Source organism: Mastigoproctus giganteus, chromosome 12, assembly GCF_048544385.1.
Source record: "Mastigoproctus giganteus isolate SK-2022 chromosome 12, ASM4854438v1, whole genome shotgun sequence".
Lineage (NCBI taxonomy): Eukaryota > Metazoa > Arthropoda > Arachnida > Uropygi > Thelyphonidae > Mastigoproctus > Mastigoproctus giganteus.
The window spans coordinates 89797924-89809927 of record NC_143586.1 but is presented as its reverse complement, the minus strand read 5'-3'; the positions used below and the strand labels follow the sequence as shown (position 1 = coordinate 89809927).

The 12004-nt window shown below is 39.3% G+C and overlaps 1 protein-coding gene across 1 annotated transcript in view; it reads right to left on the bottom strand.

The window, feature by feature from the left end:
• Window positions 1–11525: 11525 nt before the first annotated feature.
• Window positions 11526–12004, bottom strand: part of LOC150077259 (uncharacterized) — a 196479-nt gene continuing 196000 nt past the window's right edge. Inside the window, exon 17 of the mRNA XM_090385833.1 lies at window positions 11526–11530. Coding sequence (XP_090241959.1) covers window positions 11526–11530 — 5 coding nt within the window. The remainder of the gene's footprint in view (window positions 11531–12004) is intronic.

The following is a 12004-nucleotide window of genomic DNA, read 5'->3' as shown; positions in this document are numbered from 1 at the left end:
CAGTTGATATGTTACTCTGGGGTTACTGCTTCCCATATGCAGTACTTTACATTTGTCAATGTTAAACGTCAGTTCCCACCTCTCAGCACACCTGCTCAACTTTTATAGATCCTGTTGCAGTAGTGTACTATCATTAATGTCATTAACCACGCCAACCTTCGTATCATTTGCAAACTTAGACATTAAGCTTGATATACACCATTAATATCAATTATAAATACAGAAAACAACAATGGACCCTCAGGGACTCCACTAATAACATTAGTCCACGATGAGCAGTGTCCATTGATTACCACTCTCTGTCTTCTCTCACTCAACCATCCCTTTATCCATAGCAGCAATTTGCCTCCAATGCCACACTGCTCTAATTTGTGCAGCAGTCTTCCATGTGCAACAGTATCAAAAACCTTTCTAAGATTCAAATATATGATATCAAAGTTATTCTTTGTATCCAGTTCTTTGTGACCACATCAGAGTATCCAATCAAATTGGTCAGGCAAGACCTTCCCTTAACAAAACCATGCTGCTGTCAAGCTATAACTGAAGTCTTGTCTAGATGATCCTGCAGTGCCTCCATTAATTTTCATGGAACAGAAGTTAATCTAACAAGTCTATAATTACTTGTGTCGCCCTCTGATCCTCCTTTCTGAATTGGAGTCATTTGCACATCTCCAGTCCATAGATACCTCCCCGAGTCCAAAGTCTCATAATTATGGCTAAGGGTTTGCTTACTTCCTTTTGCTGCCTTCTTTAATATAACTGGATAGATGCCATCCACCCTGGGTGCCTTTTTTTATGTTTATCTTCAATTTCTCCCCCACTTTCCTCTCAGTTATTAAAAAATCATCTAGCTCACTGCCAGAGTTTAACTCACCTCTGGCATTCCTCTCCCTGAATAATTCCTCATGGGTGAATGTAGATGAAAAATACTCATTTAGTTTGTTAGCCACCTGAGCAGGATCATCAACTGTTGCACTAATATTATGAAACAATGGCATAATCAAAGGGGGAGGAGAGAAATATCTATTTTACCCATTGCTACTAAAAATATATATTAATAGTAATCTTTAAAATTAATAGATTTCTTTAAAAATTTATTTAAAAACAAAAATATAAATTTCACAATGAAACTTGAATGTTTCTTACTAAAGTACAATTTTTAGATAAAGAGATCCAACGAATGAGATATACTGTGATGCGTGTGAATGCTGCATTTTGATTCACCATGAGCTGAATACTAGAATTGGTTGTTCTATGAAACAGGAGTCTGAAGTCTGATTCAGTTACTGTACAGTCGATGTGGCATTATCATATAGTCTTCTGGAGAACGAGCGTTCCGGTACTATTTTTTTTAGCAATATGCCTTTGCTTGTCAGGAAGAAGCACAAACAAAAACAAGTACTTATATAATGTATGTACAAAACAATGTAAAATTAACATATGTAATATTAATATCTGAACTGAAACATCAAGTAATTAATGTAAAATTGTGTAGCATTAAAATGACATAGATACATTTCTAAGAATAGCAAAAGTGATATTCTAAATACAGGGAAATGTACATACAATATAATACAAGGAAAGATGGCATTACAATATAGGAGAGCTTTACACAACAATGCAGAGCATAAAAAACCATTCATTAATATGGCTATACACAATCGACGGCAAGATATCAAAAAATTTATTAATAATATGACTTAATAGGAAGATACAAAAGATAAAAACAGAAGTAGAGTAATTTAATATTAAATCTTTAATGAAATTAAGAATATAAGAAGCATGAGTTGCAAGTCAAATTTATATTGACTTCCTTTCAAGTCAAATTGAAAGGAAGAAGAGGATTAAATATGATATAATGATTTACGTCTTTTAAAAACTAACCTTGCAAAATTTTGAAAAGAACGGAAATTTTTAACTGTACAGAGAAAAGATGTTTGCTGACCAGGGGACAAGAAACCAGTAATGGAAAAGAGAACCTGTCAGAAATCATTATATAAATAACAGAAGAAAAGTATATGCAGCAGGTCTTCAACTTGACCACAAAAGACAGAGGTCTGTATTGGAGATGCCCAAAGAAAAAGAGTTTGGAATTCAAAGAATCATGCCCAGTTAAAGAAAAGGCTAGGGGTAAACGTGAAGAAAGTTTTAGAAATGTTTGCGACATCTAGAATGAAAAGTTTAGTTGTAGAACCTTTAGGAAAAAGAGATCATTTAGATTATCATCTGTGAATTTCTCAGATTTTGCAGAAGAAAGAATATCAATTTCAAAACCATCAAATCATTGGTGTGGATGTTTTCAGAGGGAGGATAAATGGTTTTAAAATTTAAGTTGTTATTTTCACCATATGAATGTTGTAATTGTGCAAAATTCTAGTAATTTCTTGGAATATCTCCCCCCCCCCTTCCAAATAGAAATTAAAGCAGGCTATATCAAAGGCTCTATATGATTCAGACCCGGGAGAGTGCGATGGGGAACAAAATATTACTTTCTGCATGATCCCAGGTCTAGAATAGTTCCATAATTGTGATTCAGTTTTACTACATTTTTGGGAAAATAAAAAGATAAAAGAAAAACTGTATTGTTGTAAAAAAATGGAGAAACTCTGTGTTATGATGGTTTCGAGCTCTCCTACACTGTAAATGAAGAGAGCTGGCAGTTATAAGAAAATAATTTGAAACCATCCAAGAAATTCAATCAATGACAACAGAATGCTTTGTTTGTTTGTTTGGTTTGGATTTTATTGGCGCATTAGCAACTAAGGCTATAATGTGCCAAGACCAAGTAATATATAAAAATTTAAGCTTTCAGTAACCTAATTAGTTAGGTCATCATGTCAAGATATATAATAACAAAGGTATAAAATGTATAAAAGATAAATCAATAAAGAAATAACAATAACATGTAAATTTTAAATACGAGTAAAAACGTTTATTGATTTTAAATAGTTAAAAACAGCAGACACATTGTTATTGTCGGATAAAATCTGACTGAGTGTACACGGCTCAGTCAGATGATTAAAAGTGGTAAAACAGATATTGCTAAAATCTGGACAGTCAATTAAATTGTGTCACAGGACTCACACATAGGAGGATCATCAGCCCTCAGCAAATACGAATGTGTTAAATGACTATGTCCTATGCGGGTCTGGGCAAGAACAACTTCCTCCTTACGATTCCTGTGCAGACTAGACTGCAATTACAGGCTTTATATGATATAATTTGTTTGTAGTCTGTCTATTCCACGAATCCTGCCATTGGGAGTATATCTTTTTGTGTATTATTTGCCTGTAGTCTGTATAGGGGACTGACAGGCAGCGATTATTATTGGGAATTGCTGATTTGGCTGCAGTGTCAGCCAAATCATTTCCCCTAATCCCAATGTGGCTGGGAATCCAGCAGAAGCAGATATCGTATTCACGTTCATGAAGAGAGGGAATCTTCTGCTGAATGCAAGACAGAACTGGATGAGGATTATACCTCACAGTTATTAAAGCCTATAACATGCTGAGAGAGTCAGAATATAAAATGAACCTTTGGTATTGGCATTTACTAATGTGATCCAAGGTTAACTCTATAGCGTGCAGCTCTGCAGTAAATATGCTGCATTCAGAGAGAGAATCTGCTCCGACGTAGTGGTGTCTGTAAAGACAGCAGCAGAACCTACATATGATTCCGACTTCGAGCTGTCTGTAAACTGGTGGGAAGTCAGAATTTTCAGCTCGGCGTGCTGAATAAAGCTGCAGGTAGACAGATGATGGAGTGTCTGACTTTCCCCAATTTTTAAGGGACAAGTCACATGCTGGAAAGTGAGCATGCCAGGGTGGAAGGGGTTGCTTTGGTGTTTGGGCAACCTTGTCTACCTTGATTTTAAGTTATTTGAGTAGCTCTTGAAGACGAATACCAAAAGGACGATTGGCAGTCTTATGCATGTTGTACAAACTTTCCCATGGTGGCTCAAAAACGTAGGATGGTCTGGCAGGGATTTCAGTTTTAAAGCATACTTTAGAGACAACTGCTGATGTCGAAGTGATAACGGCGGTTTGTTTCCTTCAACATATAAGCTCTGGACAGGAGATGTTCGAAATGCTCCAATAGCAATATGGAGAGCCTGATGATGGACAGGATCCAGCCATCGAAGTACACTGTCTCTAGCCGAATTGTATATCAGGGACCCGTAATCTAGTCTGGATCATACAAGCGCATGGTAAATGCGTAGTAGGGTGCATCGGTCTGCACCCCAAGATGTAGAGGACAAAGAGCGGAGAATATTCAGGCCTCTTGTGCACTTTGTACGGATTTAACGGATGTGATCCAGAAAGGTCAGCTTTTTATCAAATATGAGAATCCCAAGAATTTTGTGTCTGCCGCTACTAGTATAGCATTTTGTCCAAGCCTTAATTCAGGTTCAGGATGAAGATCACGTTTATGACAAAAGTGTATGCAAACAGTCTTCTGCGGTGAGAACCTGAATCCATTAGACAGTGCCCAGGAGTTTAGGCGATCAATGGCTTTTTTGCAGTTGTCTTTCAATAACCCTCATGTTGCATGACTGACAATATATGCTAAAGTCATCAACATAGAGGGCACTGTTTACAGTTGGAGAAAGTTGTTCTGTGATGGAATTTACTTTGATGGCGAAAAGCGTGACACTTAATACTGATCCTTGTGGTACTCCTTCCTCTTGGCAGAAGGGACGAGAGAGTGAGGATTCCACACAAACTTGGAAATATCGATTGGCTAAAAATTTTTTAATAAACATGGGGAGATGCCCTCTAAGGCCAAGGCAATGAAAATCTTTTAAGATGCCAAAGCTCCAAGTTGTGTTATACGCTTTCTCCATGTCAAAGAATACAGACACCAAATGTTCACATTTTAGGAAAGCATCCCGGATGGATGTCTCCAATCTAATAAGATGGTCCAGAGTGGACCGGTTCCTTCGGAAGCTGCACTGGATGTTGGAGAAAAGGTCATTTGATTCTAAATACCATACTAAATGAAAATTAACCATTCTCTCTAGGATTTTGCACAGACAGCTAGTCAGAGCAATAGGACGATAATTAGTAGTGACTTTAGGATCCTTTCCTGGCTTAGCAAAGGCAAGAACAATTGCCTTGCACCAGGAATCCGGAAACTGCCCTTCAATAAAGATTCTGTTATACAGAAGCAGCAGGTGATCCATAGATTTTGATGAAGGATGCTTAATCATTTCATAATGGATGCCATCTGGTCCAACAGCACTTGCCTTAGAAAGAATGAGAGCTCTTTTCAGTTCCTGTATAGTGAATGCCCGTTGTAGCAATTGTTTGTTTGTTATTTGGTTTTTAGGAGCATTAGCAACTAAGGCCATATTGCTCCGGGATATGCGGTGGTCATTCCTTGACCTTTCCGCATACTCCGTATTTGGTGGTGACGGGCTCGAACCCCGGTCTAATCAAGAAGCATGTGCTACGCACTGCTGCTCCTTCCCACCTGGCTACGGAGGCGCCCCTGTTGTAGCAATAAAGGCTCTTAGACTTAAAATTAAGCGCCTGTTTTTCGATTTTATGTTTCAGGACCAAGAACTCTGGGGAATACAAAGATGTCGCAGAGATGTTAGAGAATGTTTCACCAAGAGAATTGGCTATTGCAGTTGGATCTGCAACAGTGCATCCATTATAACCTAGGATTGAAGAAGTGTGGGATGTATATTTTCCCTTCATTTTCCAGATTTTATTCCAGACGAACTTAGTACTAGTGGACTGAGTAATTAATGAAGTAAAATGGATCCATGATTCCTTTTGACCCTGACGGCAGATGTAACGTGCTTTGGCTCGTGCACGTTTAAAGGCTATGAGGTTGGTAGTGGTAGGATATCATTGGAATATCCCCCAGGCTTTGTTTTGAGCCTTTTTTGCTGCTGTGCATTGTGAATTCCACCATGGTTTGGGAAATGGTGGAAACTGTTTTTGGAAAGGCATTCGCAGCTGCTTGGACGATATTTTCTGTGATGTACATGACTGCATCACTGATAGGCTCCTGACAGACAGCACTGAGGTCAAAATTGGCCCTGTTGGAAGGCAGTCCCAGTCAGCCTGATCAGTCTTCCACCATGTTAACCTGAAAGGAAAACACTGTCTCCAACTGTGTAATGAGGTTATCACAGGGAAGTGATCACTTCCATATGGGTTCTCCTCCACTTCCCAAGTGAGTGAAGGGAGTAGAGAAGGGGAGCAGATAGAGAGATCATTGGTAGAAAACGTATGGATAGGCATGTGGAAGGTGTTTGTTCCCACATTTAGAAGGGGAAGGTCATTTCATTGAGCATATGCCCCATGACTTGTCCTCTTCCATTGTTCCTAGCACTACCCACAGGGTGTTATGTCCATTAAAATCCCCGAGAAGTAAGAAAGGGAGAGGCAACTGCATTACAAGATCATCAAGTTCTTGCTGGGAGATTTCAGTCCCAGGTGGCAAATAAATAGAGCAGACGGTTAATAAAAATCCCACTGTAAGGCAAATTGCTACAGCCTCTATGCTGGTTGTAATTATCAATGGCTGAACTGGGGTGTGGTTGCCCACTAGGATAGCGACTCCTGCACGGGCAGGACCATCCGCAATTCTATCCTTACGAAAAATTGAGATGTTATGCATGGTGGGATCATCATTTGCCTTTAGATAAGTCTTTGCTTTTGCCTGCAAGCAAAAGCAAACTGGCTCGTGCTTTTGCAGGAGGGCCTTGATGTCATCAGTATTTCGCCGGAATCCACAACAATTCCATTGTAGGAATTTAGCCATTATTTTGGCTTGGTGGGTCCATTAGGTGGCTTCCAAGGTGCTGAGGGCTTACTTTTGTCAGTCTTGGATTTATCTTTTTTTGGAAAAGTATGGATGCTGTCTCGTGTCCATTTCTTTCTCTGCAAAGAGTTCCAAGACTGATTCATCTGGTGGCGCCTCCGTAGCCAGGTGGTAAGGAGCAGCAGTGCGTAGCACACGCTTCTTGATTAGACCGGGGTTCGAGCCCGTCACCACCAAATACGGAGGTTGCGGAAAGGTCAGGGAATGACCACCGCATATCCCGGAGCAATATGGCCTTAGTTGCTAATGCTCCTAAAAACCAAATAACAATTCGTCTGGTACCTCCTTGTTCTCTACATCCATTGTTTCTGGTATTTCTAGTGGCTCTTCTTTACCACTTGGTTTTGGTACTGGTGGAGCACTAGGAGGTACGGATATAGGAGTGGCAGCTGACTGTGATTTTTTGGTGGGCTTTTGTGAACTCAATAAATAGCGTGCAATCTGAGTGAATGACTCTCTTGGGGGTACAGTCATCTCCGTTTGTGTACCGATAGTGCACTTGGCAGAAACCTTCTGAGCATATGAAGGCTTCTCACTATTTATTGGTTGTATGCATTTTCTAGCCTCTGGGTAAGAGATATTCAGCTCTGTTTTTAGATTTTGGACCTCTTTTTCATCCTTCCACTGCTGGCATGCTCTGGAGCAGGCAAGGTGCTCTCCTTGGCAATTTACACAGATCGGTTTTGAAGCTGAACATTCCTTGCTCTCGTGGTCTTTCACACCACATCGAGCACAGGCAGGGTTACCACGACAAGCTGTTTGTAAGTGGCCGTATTTTTGGCATTTAAAACACCTCAGTGGATTTGGAATATAAATCTTCACTGAGCAGTTTAAGTACCCTGCCTTGATGGAACTTGGAGGCCGTGGGGTGTTAAATGTTAGAATGAGAACTCGGGTAGGGACGAGATTCCCATCCTTTTGCATTGATATTCTTTTGACAGCTGTCACTCCTTGTTCTTTCAATTCAGAGCAGATCTCTTCTTCACAGACATGAAGAAGGTCCCACTCTGAAATGACACCTCATGAAGAGTTCAAAGTTTTTGTGGGGGGGGGGTTACGGTGATGGGTATCCCCCCTATTGATGTGGCTTTCAGGATTTTTTCTGCCTGTTTCATAGTTGTAGCTGCGACCAAAAGGTCGCCAGAACGCAGTCATTTCAAGAAACTCAAGAAGGAAAGGGATGAATCAGATTGGTCCACTGGATATTGATGGTTCAACAGTTGAGGATCCTGCTCAGGTGGCTAACAATCTAAACAAGTATTTTGCATTTACATTCACGCATGAGGAGTTATTCAGGAAGGAGAATGACATAGGTAAAGTAAACATTGACAGTGAGCTAGATGATTTTGTAATAACTGAGAGGAAAGTGGAGGAGAGATTGTTGAGGATAAACATAAAAAAGGCACCTGGGGTGGATGGGATCTATCCAGTTATATTAAAGGAGGCAGCAAAGGAAGTAAGCAAACCCCTAGCCATAATTATGAGAGCTTCTTTGGACTCAGGGGAGGTACCCATAGACTGGAGATGTGCAAATGTAACCCCAATTCACAAAGGAGGATCAAAGGCTGACACAAGTAATTATAGACCTGTTAGTTTAACTTCTGTTCCAGGTAAATTAATGGAGGCACTGGTTAAAGAAGCACTGCAGGATCATCTAGACAAGAATTCAGTTATAGCTCAGACACAGCATGGTTTTGTTAAGGGCAGGTCTTGCCTGACCAATTTGATTGGATACTATGATGTAGTCACAAAAGAATTGGATGCAGGGAATAACTTTGATATTATATATTTGGATCTTAGAAAGGCTTTTGATACTGTTGCACATGGAAGACTGCTGCACAAATTGGAGCAGTGTGGCATTAGAGGCAAATTGCTGCTATGGATAAGGGGATGGTTGAGTGGCAGAAGACAGAGTGGTAATCAATGGACACTGCTCAACGTGGACTAATGTTATTAGTGGAGTTCCTCAGGGTTCAGTGTTGGGTCCGTTGTTGTTTTCGGTGTTTATGAATGATATTGATGATGGTATATCAAGTTTAATGTCCAAGTTTGCAGATGATACAAAGGTTGGCAGGGTTGTTAAGGACACTACTGACGCTATGCTGCTGCAACAGGATCTGGAAAGGTTGAACAGATGGGCTGAGAGGTGGCAAATGAAGTTTAACATTGACAAATGTAAAGTACTACATATGGGAAACAGTAACCCCAGAGCAACGTATCAACTCTGCGGTACTACACTGACAGTGGTGGAGAATGAAAAGGACCTGGGGGTAATTGTGCAGGCAGATATGAAGTTCTCTGAGCAGCTCATGGTGTCTTGTCAATGATATACAGGAATTTTTCTAGCAGGGATAAGGAGGTGATTATTCCCTTGTATAAGGCAATGGTTAGGCCACATCTTCAGTACTGTATACAGGTCTGGAGGCCTCATTTCAAAAAGGATGTAGAGCTGCTGGAACGGGTACAGAGAAGGGCAACAAGATTAGTGAATGGAACAAAGGGTTGCTCTTACGAAGAAAGGCTGAAGATTTGCAAATTACAGAGTCTGGAGACTAGGCACCGGCGAGGTGATCTGATAGAGGTGTATAAGGCTTTGAATGGTTTGAGCATGCTCAATGCCAATGGGATTCTTCATCTTGCTCAGAATAATCACCTCACAGGGCATAAATTAAAATTGAGGAAGGACGGATGTCGGATAGATGTGCGGAAATTTGCCTTTGGCCAGCGGGTGGTTGGTTGGTGGAACCGACTTCCATCACTTGTTGTTGAAGTTGATAGCCTAAACAAATTTAAGGCTCAACTGGACAGGTATTTCGAACGAACGGAGGGGTGAAATGGGAGTGGTGTGTTTTTTTTTTTTTTTTTTTGGCTGATGCTGAATAAGCTTGCTTTCTTGCATCATATGCCTCTACTAATGCTAATGCTTTACAGATTTAGGTGATCAAGCCAACCCTTCTAATCCTTTCTGGATAAAGAAGGGTGACATCTTTCCGATTGACTGCTCTCTGGTGGAATGGAGGTTGTTGTTGTTATTTGGTTTTTAGGAGCATTAGCAACTAAGGCCATATTGCTCCACGTGGAATGGAGGATGAGAAAGAGTGGCATCACCGACGGTGTGGTGTCCTCAGTTCTGGCTATTTTTACAAAGGTGTTTTCCGTGCTGTCATCTCAATTAGGTAGGGGCCTTTTTGGGGCCCCAGAAGAAGTAGGATTTATATTACTCATAGGAGTAAGATAAAAATTTCCGATGCCCTAAGTACCTCACCCACCACAGAGCCCTACGAAGGGACGCCCACTCGTGAACTAGCAGGTACTGCATACACGAATGTGATGCCAAGTTCATTTAGGAGCACCATACCCACATTTCCAATAAGCCTTGATCCCACCCCAGAAAATCAAAGGGAGGGAGACTTATTGGAATGCAGTTGACCCAACCAGTAAGAACCACCCGCCGATTGATCCCAGTCAGGATGGTCCAGGACCACCCATCTTGTCGAAGCAGGGGCCAAAGTGGTGTATCAAGGCTGGGCCCCTCAACCACCAGGATCCCCCTTTCCGAATTTTCATGGGTCAGTGCATAGCTGCACACCCTGGATTCTAATGATGTAACCCTGGAACCAAGGTATGGGCATTGGATCCCAGTGATGCTAATCTGGAAGACCAGCAGCATCACTGGGAGGTCCCCTCATCATGTACAGGTGCCCACGTGGAGGGGTAACAGAATGCTTACTCAAAAGAAGACTTCAAAAAATGTTTTGATTAGTGGCAGGCAGGTTGCAGATTATATTGAAGAATATTAAGAATGTAAATATTTATCATTGAACAAAATTAAGTTTTTGCAAAATTTACCTACATTTTGATTAAATCTTGTAAGCAAAGGGCCATACAATTTAATATATAGAAAATAAATATTCAAATAGTAAAGAATGATATCAAATAAAATTAATTAAAGAATTCAAGTAATATAGGAATTTAAATATCCCCTAAAACCAAAATATCTTTATAATCAAAGTCATGCAATTAAAAAAAAAAAAAATCTATTAAACTACTGTAATAACCAGTTTTTCTCACTTATTTTTATTATTATTATATATATAACCAAAATTATTATTATTATATAACTGAAAGGAAATAACTGGTTACATCTATTGCATTGATTATAATCAATGAAATGGGTGCATTTAGTGTTCATCTGTTTAAGATTTTTAAAATCGATTTCATACCAATTGAGCGAACTGTTTTTCCAAGCCTTTTCCCATGATCTCTTTCTTTTTCATTTTGGTGTTCCTGAGCTCTTTTTTCAAAAAATCCTTTTTTAAAAGATATAATACATTTGAAATTTTTTGAAAAGGCAATTTATGTTCTTAATAAAACTACATAAACAAATGACTAAACTAAACATATATCAGTTTTAATTTATATACTGAAGAACTAAGAAGATGCAAGAAAAATGACAATATTAACTTGGGGAAAGGAGTGTAATAGATATATATCCCCCAACAAAATACATATCAAAGATAAATAAACCAAATGTAGTGATGAATATACAAAGAGTACAGAAACTAAATATACAGATAGTAAAGAATAATATCAATTAAAATTAAAGAATTCAATTAATACAGGAATTTTAATATCCCTTAAAACCAAAACATCTTTATAATTAAAGTCATGCATTAAAAAACAATCTGTTAGACTAAAAAGATAAATAAATAAGATATATAAATAAGGTAAACTAAATAATCATAAAGTACAATCTGGATAACTATCATATTATTATTATTATTATTAGCGACATGGTGCAAGGAAGCCTGAGGCTTATGCTGCACCAGCAAAAAAAAAAAATTCCCGAGCCACCCTGTGAGAGAGAGAGACAAAAGGGAATCACCAAGAAAGAGAAGAATGATGATATCCAGCTCAGGACCCTGAGCTGGATATTAGCATTCTTCTCTTTCCATGCCCATACTCACCAGATGTGAGCCCTTGGGGACTAATATATAGGAGAAGTTGAAGCAAAGAGAATAATCCAGCTTTTTTAAAAAAATTACTATAGATACCAGATCTGGTTTAAGTATGACAGTAAATTTTGGTTAATCAACTGGTAATCCATCAGCAGATCACTTTACTGTCATTTAAAACAAAATCAGTTAGAAATGCTTTGGAAACATGT